We start from the raw sequence: 22,002 nt of genomic DNA, 5'->3' as shown, positions 1-22,002 counted from the left end.
TACTTAACAAATTCATCTTTGTTCGTTCATTCCCTCTCAGACACATAACCCAAAGAGATCAAAGAAAGAGTGAAAGGACCCAAATGAACAGAAATATTTACAGCAACATTTTTTGGTGTATCGAGGAAATGGGAGGCAAAGTAGGTGTCCATCAACTGGAGAGTGAATGAATGCATTATGGTGCATTAATGTAGTGAAGTCTTGTTACATGTGAGAAACAAGGAAAGAAATGGATTCTGAGAGACCTGGGAAGACTTGTATGGACTGATGCAGAGTGAAGTGAGCAGAATTAGGACAACTTATACAACTACCATAACAATGTAAAGAAAGACAAATTTGAAATACTTAAGAACTCTCTGATCAATGCAATACCTAACTATGACATTAGAGGATCAACGACCAAGAATGCTACCCACTGCCTGAAAAAGAGACAATCAACTTGGAGACTGTCCCCACAGGACCTGGGAACACCTGTACTATCTACTCGTGAGGCTGCCATGGGAACAGCCACTCAAGACCTAAGAATGATTATGTCATGGTCCAGCCCATTTATGTATACAAGCACTGTCACTACCCCAAAATGCAAAGCCCCTGCTTCTCAGGAAGGGAATTCCTCACTTTGAAATTAATTAAACTGCTACTTGATTCCTGACACACCTCTCTCTGGCCTGTTCTGTTTTGGCTCCAGCCATTCTCAGGTTAAAGACTGGTCCAGCCCAGAATGCATTTAAAATTCTGTTGACAGCAGCTTTGAAATTAATGTATTGTATTTCTGATGCAATTTTTAAAATAAAAACTATAGATCACAGAAATTTAGGGTTTTGTATGCAATCCTCTTTTTTGGTTCTTTGTATATGGAAATGTTTATGTTCATTGATCTCTATCAAATCCAGAATAACAAAAAGGTCTGTTTGTTATAAAAGTGGAAGTGATTTTAGTGTTGTTGTGGACTTACTACAAGAAAGCGTCCAACCCAACTCATTTCTTTCTCCTATCACCCTATCATGATTTGCTACCACAGGTAGTCCAGACTCTTTACTGGTTCCCACAAATGACATGTTAATTCTCTCCCCCCAACTAACCAAATCCTACCTATTTTAATGGCCAACTCAAGTCTTCCTTAATTTCCTAATCCCAGATCAATATATTCCTTCTCTGAATCTCTTAAAATACTTAGTACTCATAGCTTGTACCTACTCAACTTGGTACTTAAAAAACAATGTTAGAAAATGCATGAATAAAATACATTAAATAGTTGGGTCTTGCCTCAAGAAGATAAAACTCTCTGTGATAGACAAAATTGACAATTATGAGTCTTTTTATAGCATAGCAGCTTCTTCAGTACTGAGTATGCAGGATTTCAAAAAAATGTTTTAATGTTATTAAGTTCCAAGTTCTCTGCCTCCCTCCATCCTTCATCCCTCATCCATTAAGAAGGCAAGAAATGTGATACGCATTACAAATATGAAGTTATGCAAAACATATTTTTGCATTAGGCATGTTCCAGAAAATGAAGCAAGAAAAATGAAGAAAGGAAAAAAAAAACATGCTTCAATCTGTACGCCGAGTCCATCAGTTCTCTCTCTCTGGAGGTGGATATCAATCAGCTGATTATCTTTACAATACTGCTGTTACCATGTAGAGTGTTCTTGTTCTACTCACTTCACTTTGAATCAGTTCATATGAGTCTTTTCAGGTTTTTCCAAAACTATCCCCTTCATAACTGTTTACAGCATACTAGTATTCCATCACATTCATTTATCATGACTTGTTAAGCCATTCCCTAAATGATGGTAATCCTCTCAGTTTTCAATTCTTGACCACCACAAAAAGGAGCTCCTACACATAGTTTTGTACATATGGATCCTTTTCTTTTTACTTTGATGTCTTCAGTACTGAGTATACAGCTGAGAAACACGAACTCCTGGGCAAACAGATAGGCAAGGGCCAGAGGAAAAGAACATGCAGCATTCCTTAAGGTCTTAGTGTCTGGAATGGGGTGGGGGAGGGGGAGAGAGGTATTGTCCACACTCCAAAACCTGCTATTATTTCAACAAAGAAAATCCAATTCATTGTGAACTGATCCAGCCCTTCTGGAGAGCAATTTGGAACTACGCCCAAAGGGCTATAAAGCTGTGTATACCCTTTGACCCAGCAATACCCCTTCTAAGTCTGTGTCCCAAAGAGATCATAAAATAGGGAAAAGGACCCACACGTACAAAAATATTTATAGTAGCTCTTTTTGTGATGGCAAAGAATTGGAAATCGAGGGGATGCCCATCAATTGCAGAATGGCTGAACAAGCTGTGGTATATGAATGTAATTGAATACTATTGTTCTATGAAAAATGAAGAGCCTGTAAATTTCAGCAAAACCTGGAAAGACTTAGATGAACTGATGCTGAGTGAAGTGAGCAGAACCAGGAGAACACTATACACAGTAACAGCAACAATGTGCAATGATCAACTATAACAGACTTACCTGTCCTTAGCAATGCTATGATGCAAGACAAATCCCAAGGGGCTTGTGATGGAAAATGCTGACCACAACCAGAGGAAGAACTATGGAGTCTGAATACAAATCAAAGCATACTATTTTCACTTTTTTCTTTCTTGTGGTTTTTTTCCCTTTTGTTCTGATTCTTCTTTTACAACATGACTAATGTGGAAATATGTTTAACATGATTATGCATGTATAACCTGTATCAGGCTCCTTGCTGTCTTGGGGAGAGGGAGGAGAGGAAGGGAGGGAGAAAAATTTGGAACTCAAAATCTTACAAAGATGAATATTGAAAATTATCTTTACATGTAATTGGAAAAAAATAAAATATTCTTAAGTTAAAAAAAAAAAGAAGAAATCCAACTCACCTGACACCTAGATGATGGGATCACAGGAGCCATTCTGTTTCGGTTAAATGTAGAATCCTCAGAAGGCAGAGCTGGAAGAGAGAAAACATGAGAGGAACCTGCATTTCCTTGATCCCAGACAAAATCAGAAATCCCCCTATCCCCATGAAAGGAACTGAGACTAGAACACAGGTGGGGAACCTACATCCTTAAGGCCACATGTGGCCCTCTAGGTCATCAAGTCAGCCCTTTGATTGAATTCAAACTTCACAGAACAAATCCTCTTAATAAAAGGATTTGTTCTGTAAAGTTTGGACTCAGTCAACAGGCCGCAGCCAAGGACCAAAGAGGCCCCATATGGCCTTAAGGGCACAGGTTCCCCAGCACTAGACTAGAAGAATGGCCATTCGTGGGCCCCTTGCTCCCAGGATAAAGGGAAAGAGCCACAGGAGGGGCTGAATTTCATACTTCAGTAACCACAATGTAGACTCCTGAGAAACGTTTCCTTCTAACTTTCAAACTTATGACTAGCAATCTGCACTCTTCTATAGGGGAGGTCATAGGATCAGAGATCAAAGCCTAAAAGAGATCTGAGAGCATCCCGACCCCTATTTTACAGGCCCAGAGAAGTTACACTATTTGTACAAGGTACAGGCAGTTGTACAGTAAAGGTTCGGATTCAGATTCGCCTGGACAAAACACTCCGCACTCCAAGAAGCCCGAAAGGGTTTTTTTTTTCTTTTATTATTAAAATACAGGCAAGAAATCAAAAGTAGCAGAGAGGGAGGCTTAAGAATAACAATAGCAAGGCAATTACTAGATTAGAGGAATGGCTCAAGAGACAGGGCTCCAACCCACTCGTCACCATCCCACAGGCAAGTACTAAAATCAACATATTTACAGTCATCACCAATTCGGGGGAAGCTCCAACACCTGACCACACAAGCTGGGGAATCCCGGGGATACAGCTGTCAGGGTCCCGCTCACAGAAGTCCCAGGCCAGATGTCTCTGCCATGGGTGAGATTCCAATTTGGGGTCCGAATCTTATGGCATAAATAATGCTGGGAACAAAGAAGGCATCAGGCCAGATGTTTTTGGCAAATGCTGCATCTTATGCAAGGCCCTGAAAGGAGGCCAATCCCTTCAAGGTCTCTAAGCGCAGCACGTCCTTGGAGTGGCTAGTTCCAGGACACTGGTCTTCTCAGGGTCTTGGCCAGGACCCTGGGAGGAACCTCCTTTTTGTGTTCCTAGGGCTTTCTACTTTAGGAGATAAGACTTGTGCCAGATTTGCAATTGAGTCAAGTTAAGAGGGGCTAACTTTGCAATTGAATCAAGGCCTCGGTTTGTATAATCTTACATACCTAAGAGGTGTTAAATCTTAACCCTTCAGAAGTAAATGACAGAGCCAGGATTTCTATCCAAGTCTTCCAAATCTGGAGTTCTTACCAATGTACCAGGAAGCACATGGGAAGCCCCTGATCCATGCTAGCTGAAGAGTCACTGATTTGCTATCTGAGAAGGATGAATGTATGACTCTAAAGCCAAATTAACCTGACTTTTGGTTGACAAAGGTAACACACAGTTACTGAATACTGGTCATAGACCAAAATGCCCACTTCTTTTATGAGCTGAACTCTTGAAAGGACTCTTGAAAGAAATCTAACCTAACAGGTCAGACACAAGGCTTGGAGATAACTGAAGACATTCTGTCTCCCAAGTGAAGAGGTTAGAATAGTTTCTCTCCACCTGGAAGGCTGGAGCCTGGCATATCTGGAGCACTTTCTAGAATCCCTGAGGAGACTGATAGGGCCTGCAGTCTGGACTCCCCAGTATGGGAGGGTAGGGCAGGAGGGGAGCCTGGGCAAGGAGAGGTACAAAGAAAAGAGGGGAGAAAATGAAGGAGATAATTGAGGAGGAGCTGGGGGAGTAAGAGAGGAAGCAGAAAGAGAGCCTAAGGAAAGAGGAAAAGGAAAGAGAGAAACAGGGAAATGGAAGAGGAAAAGTGAAGGGAAGAAGAAGAGACAGGGAAGAAGAGGAGAGGGAGAAATGAGGAGGAGGAGAAACTGAAGGAAAGAAAAGGAGGGAGAAAAGCTGAAAGAGGGGAAAGGGGAGGGGGATAGAAAGGGAAGAGGTGACATGAAAGAAGAGCAAGGGAAGAAGAGAAAGAAAGAGAGGGAGGAGGGGAAGAAGAGGAAGAAGCTGATGAGAGTAATTGATCAATAAACATTTATTAACTACCTACTACGTACCTTGCACCAGGCTAAGCATCAAGGCAAGACAGTCCCTGCCCTGGAGGAGCTCAATTTAAAGGGGACATGAAATGAACATAACTATGTACCAACAATCTTTGGTATTTCCCCACGTATAAGACACACTGTTTTTTGAAAAATTTTGGGTCTAAAAACTGGGTGCATCTTATACAATGGCTATAGGGTTTTTCTTACTTGCATTTCCAGCTTTTTCGTGCTTGTTTTTGCCCTCATTGTCGTAGATTGTTTTACTTGCATTTCCTGTTTTTTCAGGCTTGTTGTCTTTGCACTCATTGTTTCACAATTGTTACCTATATATTAGGTTACATTTTGTCAGGTTCTGCCCAGAAATGGCTCAGAAAAGATTTTCTTACAGTGCTGAATTCAAGTTAAAAGTGATCCAGTTGGCAAAAGTGAATGGAAATCGTGCTGCTGAACATAAGTTTGGTCCTCCTCCAACTGAGAAAACAATCCAAGACTGGCTACGGGAAGAAGTAACCCTACTGAAAACATCACAGCAGAAGAAGGTCATGAGAGGCAAGTCAGCAAAATGGCCTGATTTAGAAAGCGAATTGAAAATACGGATTGAAGAGCAAAGGGCTACTGGAATTCCTGTGTTCACAAAGAGGGTTCAGCATGAGGCAAGAATTGCTGATGAAAAAGAAGTTACTGATTTCAAAGGAGGACACAATTGGTGCTTCAGGCTCATGAAACAGGACGGTCTAAGCACGCATACACGCACCAGACTTGCCCAAAAGATTCCTGAAAGTTATGAGCAGATGAATAAAACGTGAGTTCAATAACTTTATGTAATGTATTTTTTTTTTTCAAATTTTGGGCCCTGTGGAACATTTTATACCATTTTGTATCATTTTTGTAATTTCGATAATGACCCACTTGAAGAGCCAGGACCTGGACTTCTTTGTTCTCTCAAGTTTGCTCTTGCTCAGAGAATATCTTTTTTCTGACAACAAGGCCAGATCTGGCTGACCTAAGAACATCCTTTCCCCATTAACCATTAAGGGATGAGACCCTAATCCTGAGAGACTACCTCGCTTCATATTCTACAGGTATATACTTCGACTGACTCTTGTCAACACTCTTATCTTATTGTATTCACAAATCTATTCCATTGAGGAAAATCCTCTTCTTGTATCATGGTTAAACATACATGGGGGTCATAAAAGTGAGGTAACACAGGCTTGTTGAGTCCGCTAAAAATAATATATATATAAGTTTTCTCATTCCTTTGTTCAGCAGCCAGAGCTTATGCTCTGACTCCTTGTACGTACAAGTAAGCTAGCTTAGCTATGCTTTAAGGGAAAATAATAAACGACATGGATTTTTCTATCACCTAGTTTGTTTGCCTCCTTCAACCAAACTTTCAGGTTTAACAGCCCCCAAATTAAGATGCGTCTTATACATGGGAACGTCTTATGCATGGGGAAATGGTATATACAGGATAATAGGAAGCCATCGATTAGAGGAAGGCACTAGAATTAACAGAGATTAGGGAAGTTTCTTGTAGAAGGTAGGATTTTAGCTTGGACTTGACGGAAGCCAGGGAAGCCAGGAGGTACAGACGAGGAAGAGGAACATTCTATGTATGGGAGGGAGCCATTGAAAATGCCTGGAGTTGGAAGAACAGCAGGGAAGCCAGGATCATGGGATCAGAGTACTTGGTGGGATACAAGTATAAGAAACCTGGAATGCTTGGGGGAGAGGGGTAGGCTATGAGCCACTGCACTCCAGATAAGTTTATATTTGAAACTGGAGGAAATAAGCCACTGGAGGGGGGTGAAGCGTTCAGACCTGCAATTCAGAAAAATTACTTTGGTGGCTGAAGGTAGGATGGGATGGAGAAGGGACTTGAGGCAGAAAGACACCCCAGTGACTACGGCAAAGGTCCAGGTGTGAGGAGACAAGGGGGGTACTCGGGTGGTCACCGCATCAAAGGAGAGAAAGGGTCACTCATGAGAGATGTTGCAAGAGTGAAATCCGCAGAGACCGGACTGGAGGGAGTAGCGATCGAGGATAACCCACCGCGCCAGGCAGGCGTTCCATGAAGTTTGGATCAGTCAAAGGGCCGCCCTTGAGACCTGGAGGCCCGCACGGGGTTCTCGAAGCCGAGGGCTCCCCACCCCCTCCTTAAGCCTGGGGGCTGGGGACAATAACAGAAGTTTGGGAGGGTGAAGAGTTTAGGGGGAAAGAAAATAAATTCTGTCTGGAACATGCTGGGTTTAAGACGTCTACTGGGCGTCCAGTTCGCAAAGCCGGAAAGGCCCGAGGCGGCCAAGCGGAGCCTGGGGCAGCGTAGGTTCGGACTGAAGAATCAGGCCCACGCCCGACCCTGGGGTCACCTGGGGTCAGAGGGCGGCGTTTGGAGGAGGATCTAGCAGAGGGGTGGGGGAGGAACGGTCAGGGAGGGGTGGGGAAGGTTGCCCCGATAACCTAGAGACAGAGAACGTGGGGAGGAGGGGAGGGGGCGGCCAGGGACGTCGAAGGCTGCACAGACCCCGGGAAACAGGCCAGAGAAATGGCCACTAAATGATCCTGAAGAGCTCTGGAGAGTGCAGCTGGGGGCGATGACGAAACCCGACTGCAGAGGCAAGAAGCAAGGGGAAAGAGAAAGAAGAGGAAGAGGAGGGGAAAGGGGCGGGGAAATGGGAGAAGGAGGGAGGAAAGGGAGGAGGCAGAGCCTCGACAAGCTCCGCCCCGTTCCGCCCCCGGGGCTCCAGTGGAGGGCGGGGGCAGGACGCCTGGGAGCTGCCCCGACACTCACCTGCCAGACGCCCTCAGGCCACGAGCCTAAGGGAGAAGGCCAGCCAAGAGGCGGAAGTCCTTCCGAGGGCACTTCCGTTCCTAGGCCCCAGCTGAGACATTTCCGGCCGATCCAGCCGGCATTTCCTATGGTATCTTTAGGGCCCAAAGCCAAACAAAGACCACCTCCTCAAGGTCTTCTGGGAAAGGTAGTTCAGAGGCTGAGAGCGTCTTCGCGCATGCCTAGATCTGCAAGCGGGGCGGAGCGGACGATGCCCGGATGTTGGGACGGTTGCTTTGAAGATGCCTTTCCGATTCCCGCGATGTTAGCGCCCCCAGGAGTCACTGTATGTCTGCGTATGTCCTGTTCTTATCTAATGCCACATCGGACCCTTGTTGGCAAGTCATTTAACCTCTCTGCCTCAGTTTCTTCGCCTGTAAAATGGGGATCCCAGGGGCTTTGTGAGGATTAAATGAGATACCACATGTAAAGCACCTTGCCAAGCTTAAAACACCGTATACATGACAGCTATTATATACGATTAAGAGGCAGCATGGCAAGGTGGATATCGCAGGGCTTGGGTTCAAATCCCACCCCTATGGACTGATGTGACCTTCAACATATTCTCATCCGTAGAATGAGTGGGGCGAACTAAGTGGCCCTTCCAGCTCGACAACTATAATCCTATGTCGTAGAAGGTCACTAGAATGTAAGCTCTTTGAGGACAAGGACTCTCCCTTTGTATCCAGGGCACCAAGAATAGCGTCTGCCGCATAGTAGGAACTCAAATTCCAGGAAGATTTACCTCACCTGGATGAACTGCCTTTAGTTTAGTCACATTTGATCCCCACCAGCCCATCTTTCATCTGTTGCCTGAGCAGTTTCCTGAGTCTTGTTAATGAATAAATGATTGTGATGTGAGAAGCCTGGTATCTGCTGAAATAGAGGAGCCTGGTATAAAGGTTAAAAAGAAAAACAAGATTAACATCAAATACCACAAAGGTCCTTACACAAGTGCAGTGGGGGTGATATCAAGGCAGTTTGTTCACAGAACATTTCTTGATGCAAAGTAACAATGATGGACAAGAGTGGCGCCAAGAACATCAGAGCCACAGAACCATCGACAACTTCCTTGCACAGTCACCAATCCTCATCATAGGTCAGGGTCACCTGACGTGGTTAAGAAGTCTGTATCTTATGTTCAATCTGTCCCAGGATCTATGTTCATATTGACAAGTGCCCCAGGGTCTCACCTAGTCAGTGTTCCCTGCCCCTTCTGGGAGCCCCATCAGAAAGACAGTCAGACTCTTGCATCTTTAAGAGTCATTGCAGAGGGACTTCTTCTTTGGGGGTTGAATAAAGACTCCTTTCATCTTTCATCAAAAAATTTAGTGTCACCACTAAGTTAACTAAAGTAACCTTTTCTCCAAGGTGGATTCACATTGCTCATGATTGGGTCAACTTAAAGGGAACTCTCCAATGTTCGCAAAGGGCATGTCCTTAGGCTTGTGCTACTCAACATTTTTACCAGTGACTTGGAAGAATTCCTAGATGGCACACATTCACTACTATCCAAAAGGCAAAAAGCTGAAAAGATCAAAGAGTCAAAGATGTAGTGGTAGAAGAATTTCAGTCCAATCAATCCAGCTCTACTGAACCTGAGGCCCAGAGAGCTCAAGGGACCTGCCCAAAGTCATAAAGGTATTAAGATAAAATTTAAACCACAGAATTTGAGAGTTGGGAGGGGCTCAGTCAGTCATCTGTATGGTCTAGCTCATGAAGGAATCCATTCTAACACAACCCTACAAGTGGTCTTCCAGATGTTCCTTAAAGATCTCCAAGAAAGAAATGATGAGCAGGCAGATTTCAGAAAAACCTGGAAAGATTTGTATGAACTGATGCAATGTGAAATGAGCAGAGCCAGGAGTACATTGTACATAGTAACAGCAACACTGTGTGCTCTACTCAGCAGTACAATTACAAAGGACTCTCGGAGGAAAATGCTATCTCCTCCATAGAGATGAAGTCAGATTTCCATAAGAATGCTTATCTATATGGTACCTAATTATCCTACACTATGATAATATTAGGGCAGGAATGAGGTCTTGGCTAAAATTTGTATCATCTTCACTGCCTTACAGTGTTCTGCAGATAAGCACCTGATAAATGTTTCCTGAAGTAGTGCTTTCAAGCCCTCTCCAATCAAAGACAAGTAGTGCTGCTCTGAAGTTTCTCTAGAATGACATTAACCATTTGGCAGATAATTTATCACAGCTTGTTAAGAGAAGTACATGAAGAAAGACCCAACGGAACTGATGGTGGTACAGGAAGAAACAAGATGTTTGTTCTCTAATACAGCAAGGTGGCCCGGAGGTAAATAAAGGAGATCCTTAGTATTCATGGAGCTACAAGGGATACGTGCAAAGAAATTTCTCAAAGTATCCTCGAGTATCACAGAAAGATAGAGGGGCAAGGAGGGGAAGGGGAGAAGGGATGAAAGGAAGGACTAAAAAAGTTATGCTATGATGGAAAATGCTATCCACATCCAGAGAAAGAGCTATGGAATCTGAATGCAGATCAAAGCAGGCTTTTTTTTCTTGTGGTTTTCCCCTTTTGTTCTGATTCTTCTTTCACAGTATGACTAATATGGAAATGTTTAATATGACTGTACATGTATAGCCTTTATCGATTGCATACCATCTTCGAGAGGGGGGGAAAGGAAGGAGGGGGAAAATTTTAGAACTCGAAATCTTACAAAAGTAAAATGTTGAAAATGAAAAATAAATTTTAAAAAAGTTATTCTATCTTATAATGCAGTGAAAAGCAAAGGATAGAGAATGAGAGAGGGTAACAGGAGTGCTTTGCTCTTTGAAGCCCACATCTAGAATATTTATTCAGCTCCCACTATCACGATTTAGAAATAACTTAGACTCCTCAGAGTAAGTCCAGAAATAGGTCAGGAAGGTAAGGTTGAATAGTCTAGAGGAAAAAAAAAGGCTTGAGGGAGCCTTGCTAGCAACTTTCAGGTAAGTGAAGAGTTTTCATGTGGAAATAGAATTCTCCAGCGGCCGCCACCCACTCCAATTTGAGCCAAGCACCCAGAAGTACAGTGGCTGACTCAGAACATTTGACCTTGACCAGCTAAAACCAGACTAAGCTTAATTCCCTCTCTTGGGTTAGTTCTCTGCCAGCTGAGCACTGGATTTCATGCCTTACAAACACATTTCATTGCTTTTTTGATGTGTCAATTCTGTGGATTTTAAAAACAGCTATTTCTCCAAAGGAACATGCAGTAGTTAAGAGTTCTTAAAGAGCACTTAAGTGACTGTTAAGGGAGACTGCAATGTTTTTTCTGTGGGAAAGTCTGGTATTGGGAAGAACAGATCTGGAGGAGGTTGTATAGCTGCAGCATTCCTGAAGAAATTTGTACCCTATTCTAAATGGGCTCATTTGGATACAGCAGGAGTGATGACAAATAAAGACAAGCTTCCATATCTAAAGCAAGGAATGACAGGAAGGCCTACAAGGACCCTGACAGAGTTCCTGATTCAGATGAGTAAAGACAAAGAAAATTCTTGAAATTCTTATATTTTACCTTAAATTGTATAGCTGAATTAAAACTGTGTTTTAATGATGGCTCCCTGAACCTGGAATAAAATGAAACACATTTAACTAGGACCAAGAAAACAACCATTTCACTTTACACAATGATTCAGTGATGAAAGGTAAACCTTACACAGGACATGACAACAGATTTTTTTTAAAGATGTTTACAAATTATCATTTATTTTTTGAAATGGTAATCCCCTTCCCATTTATGTAACTGAATTAAGAGGCAAAATGCTAATTATTTTATATTTGCTACTAGAAACCATGAGCAAAATTACTATGTACTATTCTTAGGGAATAATCATATTTGTATGTAAAAAAGAAAAAAAGAAAGAAAATGAAAATTAGTGCCAAGAACTGATAAACTATTGCTATAAGGAACCTAATTAATCCTCAAAAAATAAGCAAAGTACTTCAGAGGGACCTAATAATTAAGAGTTGTTGATCCCTCTACAGGATGGCATCGACTTCTTCAAGTTAGAACAGCACAAAGATCACTTGAAAAATAACCCAGCTGCTAACTAGCGCTCTGAAGAAAAAGTTTTTTGTTTTCAGCAAGATAATATAAAAACTTAAATGATGAAGATGGGAAAAACTATCATTTCACTGGAAAAAAGTACCTTTTCATTCATGGCTATGCCAAAACCATTTTTTCTTTTGTACTTAATAGTACTCCCCCATTACATGTAAAGATAATATTCAACATTCATTTTTGCAAGATTTTGAGTTCCAAATTTTTCTCCCTCCCTTCCTTCCCTCCCCCCACCCTAAGATAGTAAAAAATCTGATATAGGTTATATATGTACAATCATGTTAAACATATTTCCACATTAGTCATATTGTGAAAGAAGAATCAGAACAAAAAAAGAAAAACCATAAAAGAAAAAAAAACAACAAAAAAAGTAAAAATAGTATGCTTTGATCTGCATTCAGACTCCATAGTTGTCCCTCTGGATGTGGTCAGCATTTTCCCTTGGGAAGTCCCTTGGGATTGTTTTGGATCATTATGTTGCTGAAAAGAGCTAAGTCTATCATAGCTGATCATCGCACAATGTTACTATGTACAATGTTCTCTTGGTTCTGTTCACTTCACTCAACATCAGTTCATGTAAGCCTTTCCAGATTTTTCTGAAATCTGTCTGCTCATCATTTCTTATGAAACCATAGTACTCCATCACGCTGATATACCACAACTTACCAAAACCGTTTTCTGAAGAAATTCAGGTAAACCTATGAGGTACTGATATCTTGATGATTTCTTGAGCACCTGGAAGTCTTACCTTACTGAGGGATTGATGAACTCATAAATATATTGATACACTGAGAAGCAAAACAGTTCCAGAATTATGAAATTTCCAAATGGAGATTGAATACTGCAAACCCAAATTGCACTATGCCAAATATCATGAGATTAATAAATTTCTTCACGAGATAGAGATAAACCTGTTTCAAATGATCTAGGAACTCATATGACTTAAACCCAATTGAAAACTATAGGTTACAGTAAAGCTAGACTTGGAAAAATAAACTATTCATTACAAGTATGGTTGATATCCAATGTGAAAAAGAATGGTTTCATGATGAATTAGAGAGTGTGTCAAAATCTTGTAACTGCAATGCCAAATCATGTAAAACAAATGACTGGTGAAAGGAGAATGTGCTACATATTTTTAAAAATTTAGAAATGTAAAAAAATCACCTCAAGGTTTGTTGCACGTCAACAAAATCAGTTTGCTGTCACAGTTTATCTGCGCAACGCTATAGGAGTAACGAGCTCTGTAGAAAGGTATTAAAGCTTGAAATAAAGAAAAATTTCCCAATAGAAATGTCCAAAATTGGAAGGGACTGCCAAATGAAATGATGGGTTCTCTCTTCAATGAAAGCTTTTATGCAAATCATTTATGCTTATCGGTGATACTGTAGAGGAATTAACTGGCCAGGTGGAGATTGTGACAGATGTGACAGATGTACACAGTAGGGAGAAAAAACACTGGACGGGAGTCAGAGAAGCTATGTTCCAACCCCATCTCTATCACTTACTACATGTGTAACCTCAAAAAGCTCATTTCAGTTCTCTGGGTCACAATTTCATCATCTGTAAAATAAGGGCTTTCGACTAGATTGGCCTGCAAAGCAGAGGCTCTAAACCTGGGTCCATGAACTTTCAAAAAAAATTTTGATGACTGTATTTCAATATAATTAATTTCCATGTAATCTTATGTATTTCATTTTATACCTTTAAAATGTTATTCTGAGAAGGGATTCATAGCTTCACCAGATTTCCAAAAGGGTCCATGACTCTACTCTAAGGTCATTTCAGCCCTAAATCTATGATCTTACAACAATCAATTACTTACAATTCTAAAATTCTTGTTTGTCTGAACATTCTCAAGTCAAGCAAGGCAATAGCAGCTGAAGACTCTTCTGCATTAATTACATTCAAAAGCTTAATATTTGGTGCAAATCTTTATAGTAAGCTGTGTTCTGTAGCTAAAAGATTTCCTACATTTACCACAATCAAACAGGTTGTCTGCAAAGGAATTCTGTCCTGTTCAGTAAATTAAATATGCCAGATAAAGGATCCCCCACATTCATTACATTACAAAGCTTTCTCTCCAGTGTGAATTCTCTGATGTATTTTAATGTAGCTTCTGCAATTAAAGTTTTTCCCACATTGTTTACACTCAAAGGGTTTCTCTCCAGTATGAATTCTCTCATGTCGAGTAAGGTTCTCACTACGACTGAAAGATTTCCCACATGCCAAGCAGTCAAAGGGTTTTTCTACAGTATGAGTTCTTTGATGTACAACAAGGTGTGCATTTCGATTGAAAGCTTCCCACACTGATTACATTCAAAGGGCTTCTTTGCTCCGATGTGAATTCTCTTATGTTCGGTAAGTTGTGAAGGCCAGGTAAAAGATTCCCCATATGCATAGCATTCAAAGAGTTTCTCTCCAGTATGAATTTTCTCATGTCGAGTAAGGTCAGAATTTAGACTGAAGGCTTTACCACATTGATTACATTCAAAGGGCTTCTTTGCTCCAGTGTGAGTTCTCTTATGTTCAGTTAGCTGTCTATACCAGGTAAAGGATTCACCACATTCCTTGCATTTAAAGGGTTTTTCTCTAGTATGAATTCTCTGGTGTATAGTAATGTAGTTCCTACAGCTAAAAGATTTCCCACATTCATAACATTCATAGGTTTTCTGTCCAATATGAATTCTCTGACAATTTTTATGAGATTTACTATTCCTCGAGACTTTTCCACATTCGTATGGTTTTTCTTTAGTATGTTTTCTATGAGGCTGAATAAAGTGTGAAGGGTAACTTAATGACTTGCTGCATAGTGTCTTTCTGGAAAAGAGTCTATCATACTTACTTGGATCTATATACTTTTTAAAATTCTTTCCATGTGTGCCACATTTCTGAAACCTTTCAACTTTATGAATTTCCTGCTGTGGAACAAGGTTTGATGCCAAACTGAAGCTTTCAAATATATAAGATTCATTAGGATTAAACTTAGCACAAGTTTTTTGTGTATAGTTGTCTGTTGCCTGAATTTTCCTTCCTGGTTAGACTTCTGTTGCTCTAATCTAATATCACATTACCAGGCTTTTCCTACTTTGTTATCCCAGGCACCATTTGTCTTAAGTTTCTTTTTGGATGACTGTTCCAGAGAAATGCCCTCTTTTAGAGTTGACTCCATTGTTTCATAAATGGTCTCTTGGAATTCTGAAAGAAAGAGAAAGGGGTCAATCTCCGCTCTTCTCTGTGCTAGCAGAAAGTAAACTATCATAGAGTAAGTTCTAGATTCTATTTCCACTCAAAAGGAAAATGAGTGGCATTCTGGATAGAACAAATATAACTAAGTATAATTTGATGCTTGAAATATATAATGAAATAATAAACCTACCTGCTTTAATGGGTTTTAGGTATCAAGTATTAAATGGATTACAAAATAACTGTAGGTGGCAGGTAAATATTAATAATTTTTAGAAAAGTAACACAATTCATTTGCTCACTTTTTTGTTTCTCCTTTCTCATGGTTCCTCCCATTGGTTCTAATTCTTTTTTACAACATGACTAATGTGAAAATATGTTTAATATGAATCTATATATAGAGCCTATATCAGATTGCATGCTGTCTTGGGGCAGGGGAGGTGAAGGGAGGAGGAGAAAATTTGGGACTTAAAATCTCATGAAAGTCAATTTGAAAACTAAAAATAAATAATTTTTTTAAAAAAGAAAAAAGCAGTTAAATAAAACAAACCAAAACATTGGCTTTTAAAATACAAAAAGAAAAATAACACAATTTTCAAAAACAGGGAAAAGTTTGATCCTGGAAACTAGAGACTGGTAATCATGGTACCAATCTTTAGTAAAGTTCTAAAATCTTAACAAACAGATAACTTATAAATAGTTAGAAAAGAAATTTCTGATCAGTGAAATCCATCATGAGATTAATAACAATTAGTCTTGCTCCAAAATATCAATAAAGGAAACAAATCAAAATAATTCTGATGTTCTACCTCAATCCTATGTTTTGGCAAAGATAACAAAAACCAACAATAATGATGATGATAATAATGATGATGCCACAATTGAAATTGATGACCCCAAAGACAATATGAGAAGATAAGTTATTGAATCTCCTCACCCTGCATCATAAAGTTTCAGAGTTAAAAGGGGTCCTAGAGGCCAGTTAGTCTCCTTCATTGCAATAAAAGGATGCCCTCTACAACAGACCTGACAAGTTGTTACCACCTTTTGCTTGAAGGTGGCACCCAATTCCATTTTTGTTTGTTTGCTTTTCATTCAATTTTATTTTTAGTCCAGATTCTCTCTTCCCCTCCCCCATTTGAGAAGGGAAGAAATACAAAACCAAGTAGAATATGAAGTAACATAAAACAAATTTTCACATTAGCCATGTTTTCAAGGAAGAAAATAAGAAAAAGTATATGTGCTTCAATATGCACTAAGTCTATCAACTCTCTGTCTGAAGATGGATAGCATTTTTCATCATGAGTCCTTTGGAACTGTGTTCATTAGCTAAGTCTTTTACAGTTGACTATCTTTACAATATTGTTATTATTGTGTAGATTGTTCTCATTCCACTCAATTCATTTCTTCCCAAGTATTTCTGAAACCATGGTGTTCTATCACATTCATAAACCATAACTTATTCAACTCTTCACCAATTGATGGGCACATCCTCTCCTCAGTTTCCAATTCTTTGCCACCACAAAAAAAAAGCTGCTATAAATATTGTTGTACATATGGGTACTTTCTCTTTTTTTTTAATCTTTTTGGGGTAGAGACCTAGTAGTGGTTTGCTGGGTCAAAGAGTATACAATTTAATTCCAAACTGCTTTGCAGAATGGTTGGACTAGTTCACAGCTACACCCACAGTGTATTATTGTCCCTATTTTTCCACATCCTCTCCAGCATCTGTCATCCTTTTCTGTCATGTCAGTCAATCTGTTGGGTATGAGATGTTACCTCCGAGTTGTTTTAATTGGCATTTCTCTAATTCTTGGTTATTTAGAGTATTTTTTTTTCATATGACTATTGATAGCTTTGATTTCTTCCTCTGAAAAATGTCTATTTATATCCCTTGATCCTTTATCAATTGGAAAATGGCTCTTATTGTCATAAATTTAGAGTAGTTGCCTACATAGCTGAGAAATGAGACTTTTATCAGAGAAACTCGCTACAAAGATATTCCCCCACTTTCCTGCTTTTCTTCTCATTTTAGCTGCACTGGTTTTGTTTGTGCAAAAACCTTTTAATTTTATGTAATCAAAATTCTCCATTTTGCCTTCCATGAACCTAACTCTTCCTCTACCCATAGATCTTACAGGAAATTTGCTTATTGATGTCCTTCCTAAAATGCTGTGGTCAGAATTGAATACAGTATTTCAATGTGGTCTGCCAAGGGCGGGGCTCAGTGGGACTATCACGTTCTTGTGTTCCTAGACACAACATCTTTTTAAATAGAACCCAAGGGTTGGCTTTCTTGGCTGACATGTCACACTGTTTTCTCCTATTGGATTGTATAGCATAGTACAATTCCCACATCACTTTCAGGTGAACTGCTTCCAATCTATCCCATAACTTGTACTTGTGAAGCTGATTTTGTTTAATCCAAGGGTAAAACATTATACGTATCTCTATTAGAAATTATCTTATTTGTAGCTTATTGTGGTAGATGTCGTCTAAGATGCCATTTCAGTCCAGCAGTGGGACTTAGATCAAAATCTGACACTCTAGATCACAATAAGCTCCAAGGAGAAAAGTAATCTTGGCAGCACAAAGGAAGTTAAAGGAGACGTTTTCCCAATCCATGGTTAGGGTTTTTGAACACCTTTGAAATTTCAGAGGCTTCACACACGTAGGCTATTATTATTACTGTCACACAAATCAAAGGTGATGTTTAAAAGCATTTTCCATAGATTAGCCCAAGAAAAACTCAAACTGCAGGACTTTAAGTTGAGAGAGGCATGAACATGAATGATGTGTTTGAGGAATTTATCAATGAAGGTAATGTAAGAAACTGAAAGGTGAAACAGCCAAGATTTTACAATTCCTATATATCTCTAGGTCTAGATCTATATAGCTATCCATCTAGGAAGATATGGATATATATAGATATAGATAGAAATACATAGCTCTAGATAGACAGATATAGATATGTGAATGCTAGACATACATATCTGAAAGCAGAAGGAATACAAAACATGAAGTGAGGAAGAGAGAACAAGGATGTAGGAGCAGGAGTAAAATTCCAGGGGGTGGCAGGAAAAAAGGGGCTCTCCAGGACAGAGAGAGGGCTTATCATCTGTAAGTAGGAACAACATTCTCTGAGGCTGGAAGTAAGCACACAAGGGAAAAACAGTCAGTGGTGTCATGCACGGCATCATGACCCACAGTTCAAAGCACTATCTCACCATTTGTCAGCTTTGGATCTTAGGTGGGTCAAGTCTCTTTGGGCCTCTGTTAATTTGCCTCTAAACTACAGGGTCGGACTTTATGACATCTCAGGCTCTTTCCTCATGTAATGTTCTGTGACTCTGGTTACTTGAAGTGAGGATGGCGTGTATATGAGGAAGCTCATGGGAGAGAAGCTCAAGGCAGGATGAGTCAGGGAGACTTTGAGGGGACCTCTTGGTGCAGCATTTCAAAGGAGCTGCCACCCTCCCCCTCCTCCAAAGGAACAGCTCAGTTGGGCCTTCCATCCGCCTGGTTTTCACCTACTCACCCAGATGTGTGAATCCAGAGCCTTGACCCTCCAGCACCCATGGAGCTTCTCCTCTCTCCAACTGGAAGATCACATCTGGTTTGGAAATTGGAAGCCCTGTTCATGGGGAAAGATGTGAAAAGGTTACTTCAGAATTCAAGCCTGCCCTCTTCCCAAGAGAGGCAAGGTGTCAAAGCAGGAAGAATGCTGACCTGAAAGGCAGCAAAGAGCTAGGTTCAAATGTCACTTGACAATAAGCTAGGTCAGTGCCCTCTCAAAGCCTCTGTTTCCTCAGCTACAATGTGAGGATAAAAACACTACTTACTCACAGCATTCTTGTAATCAATCAATTCAATTAATCCATAAAGATTTATAAAGCTCCTACTGTGTGCCAGGCTTTGAACTAAACACTTGCAAGGAGCAAACAAGGTAATATATGCAGTGTTTTCTAAACCTTACTCCTCTGTAAGTTGTTATTTTAAATACTGGTTTTTTTCTACACCAGGGAAAAAATGGACCAGGAAGGCCCAGTGGGCTATAGAGAGGACCTCTACAGGATTATGTTCCATGCAAATTTGTGAAATGTGTTATAAAGTGAATGTGAATCAAAAAGGAAAATGGTTCAGATGACTTGATCCTTGATAGGAATGAAAACATGCTCTCTTTTGACAGCACATATAATAAAACTAAAATGATACAGAGAAGGTTAGAATGGCCCCGGCACAAGGAAGACAGGCAAATTCATGAAGAGTTCCATATTTTGTGAAGTGAGCAGAACCAGGAGAACACAGCAGTACTGTACAACGATCAGCTATGAATGACTGAGCTGTTTTCAGCAACACAAAACGATCCAAGACAATTCAGAGGACTCATGATGAAAAATGCTATCCATCTCCAAAGAACTGACAGAATCTGAATGCAGATTGAAGCATACACTTTTTTTTTACTTTACTTTTCTTGGGATTCTTTTGGGGAGGTGAGGGTAGGGGAGTCTGTGTTTTCTTTTACAATGTGGCTAATACAGTAATATGTTTTGCATGACTGTACATATATAATCTATATCAAATTGCCTGCCTTCTCAAGGAGGAGGCAGGGGAGGGAGAAAGGGAAAAAGAGAATTTGGAACTCAAAATTTTTAAAAATGAATGTTAAAAATGGTTTTTACATGTTATTTGAAAAAAATAAAATATAATTTTTTAAAAATTTATTTATTTAACATATTTGGTTTTCAGCATTGATTTCCACAACAGTTTGAATTACAAATTTTCTCCCCATTTCTACCCTCCCCCCCACTCCAAGATGGCATATATTCTGGTTGCCCTGTTCCCCAGTCAGCCCTCCCTTCTGTCACCCCACTCCCCTCCCATCCCCTTTTCCCTTCCTTTCCTGTAGGGCAAGACAAATTTCTATGCCCCATTGCCTGTGCATCTTATTTTTTAGTTGCATGCAAAAACTTTTTTTTTTTTGAACATCTGATTTTAAAACTTTGAGTTCCAAATTCTCTCCCCTCTTCCCTTCCCACCCGCCCTCCCTAAGAAGTCGAGCAATTCAACCTAGGCCACACATGTATCATTATGTATAACCCTTCCACAATACTCATGTTGTGAAAGGCTAACTACATTTTGCTCCTTCCTAACCCATTCCGCTTTATTGAATTTTCTCCCTTGACCCTGTCCCCTTTCCAAAGTGTTTGTTTTGATTACCTCCACCCCCATCTGCCCTCCCCTCCATCATCTCCCCCCCTTTTTTATTTTTTTTATTTTTTTTATCTTCCTCCCTCTTCTTTCCTGTGGGGCAAGATACCCAACTGAGTATGTATGGTATTCCCCCTCAGGCCAAATCTGATGAGAGCAAGGTTCACTCATTCCCCCCTCACCTGCCCTCTCCCCTCCTCCCACAGAACTGCTTCCTCTTGCCACCTCTATGCGAGATAATCCACCCCATTCTATCTCTCCCTATCTCCCTCTCTCAGTATGATGCTCTCTCATCCCTTAATTTCATTTTATTTCTTTTAGATATCTTCCCTTCATCTTCAACTCACCCTGTGTCTGCTCTCTCTCTTTTACATATATATAATATATATATATACACATATATATAAACACACATATATATATACACATACATACACAAACATACATATACACATAGATATATACATACATACACATTCACTTATATATATACACATAAACATATATGTATATATATGCATATTCCCTTCAACTACCCTAATACTGAGGTCTCATGAATCATACACATCATCTTTCCATGTAGGAATGTAAACAAAACAGTTCAACTTTAGTAAGTCCCTTGCAATTTCCGTTTCTTGATTACCTTTTCATGATTCTCTTGATTCTTGTGTTTGAAAGTCAAATTTTCTATTCAGTTCTGGTCTTTTCACTGAGAAAGCTTGAAAGTCCTCTATTTTATTGAAAATCCATATTTTGCCTTGGAACATGATACTCAGTTTTGCTGGGTAGGTGATTCTAGGTTTTAATCCTAGCTCCATTGACCTCCGGAATATCGCATTCCAAGCCCTTCGATCTCTTAATGTAGAAGCTGCCAGATCTTGGGTTATTCTGATTGGGTTTCCACAATACTCAAATTGTTTCTTTCTGGCTGCTTTCAGTATTTTCTACTTGATCTGGGAGCTCTGGAATTTGGCGACAATTTTCCTAGGAGATTTCTTTTTGGGATCTATTTGAGGAGGCAATCGATGGATTCTTTCAATTTCTATTTTGCCCTGTGGCTCTAGAATATCAGGGCAGTTCTCCTTGATAATTTCTTGAAAGATGGTATCTAGGCTCTTTTTTTGATCATGGCTTTCAGGTAGTCCAATAATTTTTAAATTCTCTCTCCTGGATCTATTTTCCAGGTCAGTGGTTTTTCCAATGAGACATTTCACATTGTCTTCCATTTTTTCATTCCTTTGGTTCTGTTTTATAATATCCTGATTTCTCATAAAGTCACTGGCTTCCACTTGCTCCAATCTAATTTTTAAAGTAGTATTTTCTTCAGTGGTCTTTTGGACCTCCTTTTCCATTTGGCTAATTCTGCCTTTCAAGGCATTCTTCTCCTCATTGGCTTTTTGGAGCTCTTTTGCCATTTGAGTTAGTCTGTTTTTTAAGGTATTGTTTTCTTCAGTGTATTTTTCAGTATTTTTTTGGGTCTCCTTTAGCAAGTCATTGACTTGTTTTTCATGGTTTTCTCGCATCCTTCTCATTTCTCTTCCCAATTTTTCCTCTACTTCTCTAACTTGCTTTTCCAAATCCTTTTTGAGTTCTTCTATGGCCTGGGG

At 40.0% G+C, this 22,002-nt stretch overlaps 1 protein-coding gene and 1 non-coding gene across 2 annotated transcripts in view; one reads left to right on the top strand and one right to left on the bottom strand.

Annotated features, from left to right (window-relative positions):
- LOC118836255 (zinc finger protein 420-like) overlaps positions 1–22,002 on the bottom strand; it is a 67,882-nt gene that overhangs the window by 39,061 nt on the left and 6,819 nt on the right. The window contains exons 3-5 of the mRNA XM_036743589.1: positions 14,309–14,761; positions 14,122–14,261; positions 4,209–4,224 (exon numbers count right to left, since the gene is read on the bottom strand). Of these exons, the coding sequence (XP_036599484.1) occupies positions 4,209–4,224; positions 14,122–14,261; positions 14,309–14,761 (609 nt within the window). The remainder of the gene's footprint in view (positions 1–4,208; positions 4,225–14,121; positions 14,262–14,308; positions 14,762–22,002) is intronic.
- LOC118840492 lies at positions 19,357–19,464 on the top strand. The gene has a single exon (XR_005009682.1). It is a non-coding gene; the product is annotated as a U6 spliceosomal RNA (small nuclear RNA).

Source organism: Trichosurus vulpecula, chromosome 2 (assembly GCF_011100635.1).
Source record: "Trichosurus vulpecula isolate mTriVul1 chromosome 2, mTriVul1.pri, whole genome shotgun sequence".
Classification (NCBI taxonomy): Eukaryota; Metazoa; Chordata; class Mammalia; order Diprotodontia; family Phalangeridae; genus Trichosurus; species Trichosurus vulpecula.
This window is presented reverse-complemented; position numbering and strand designations above follow the sequence as displayed.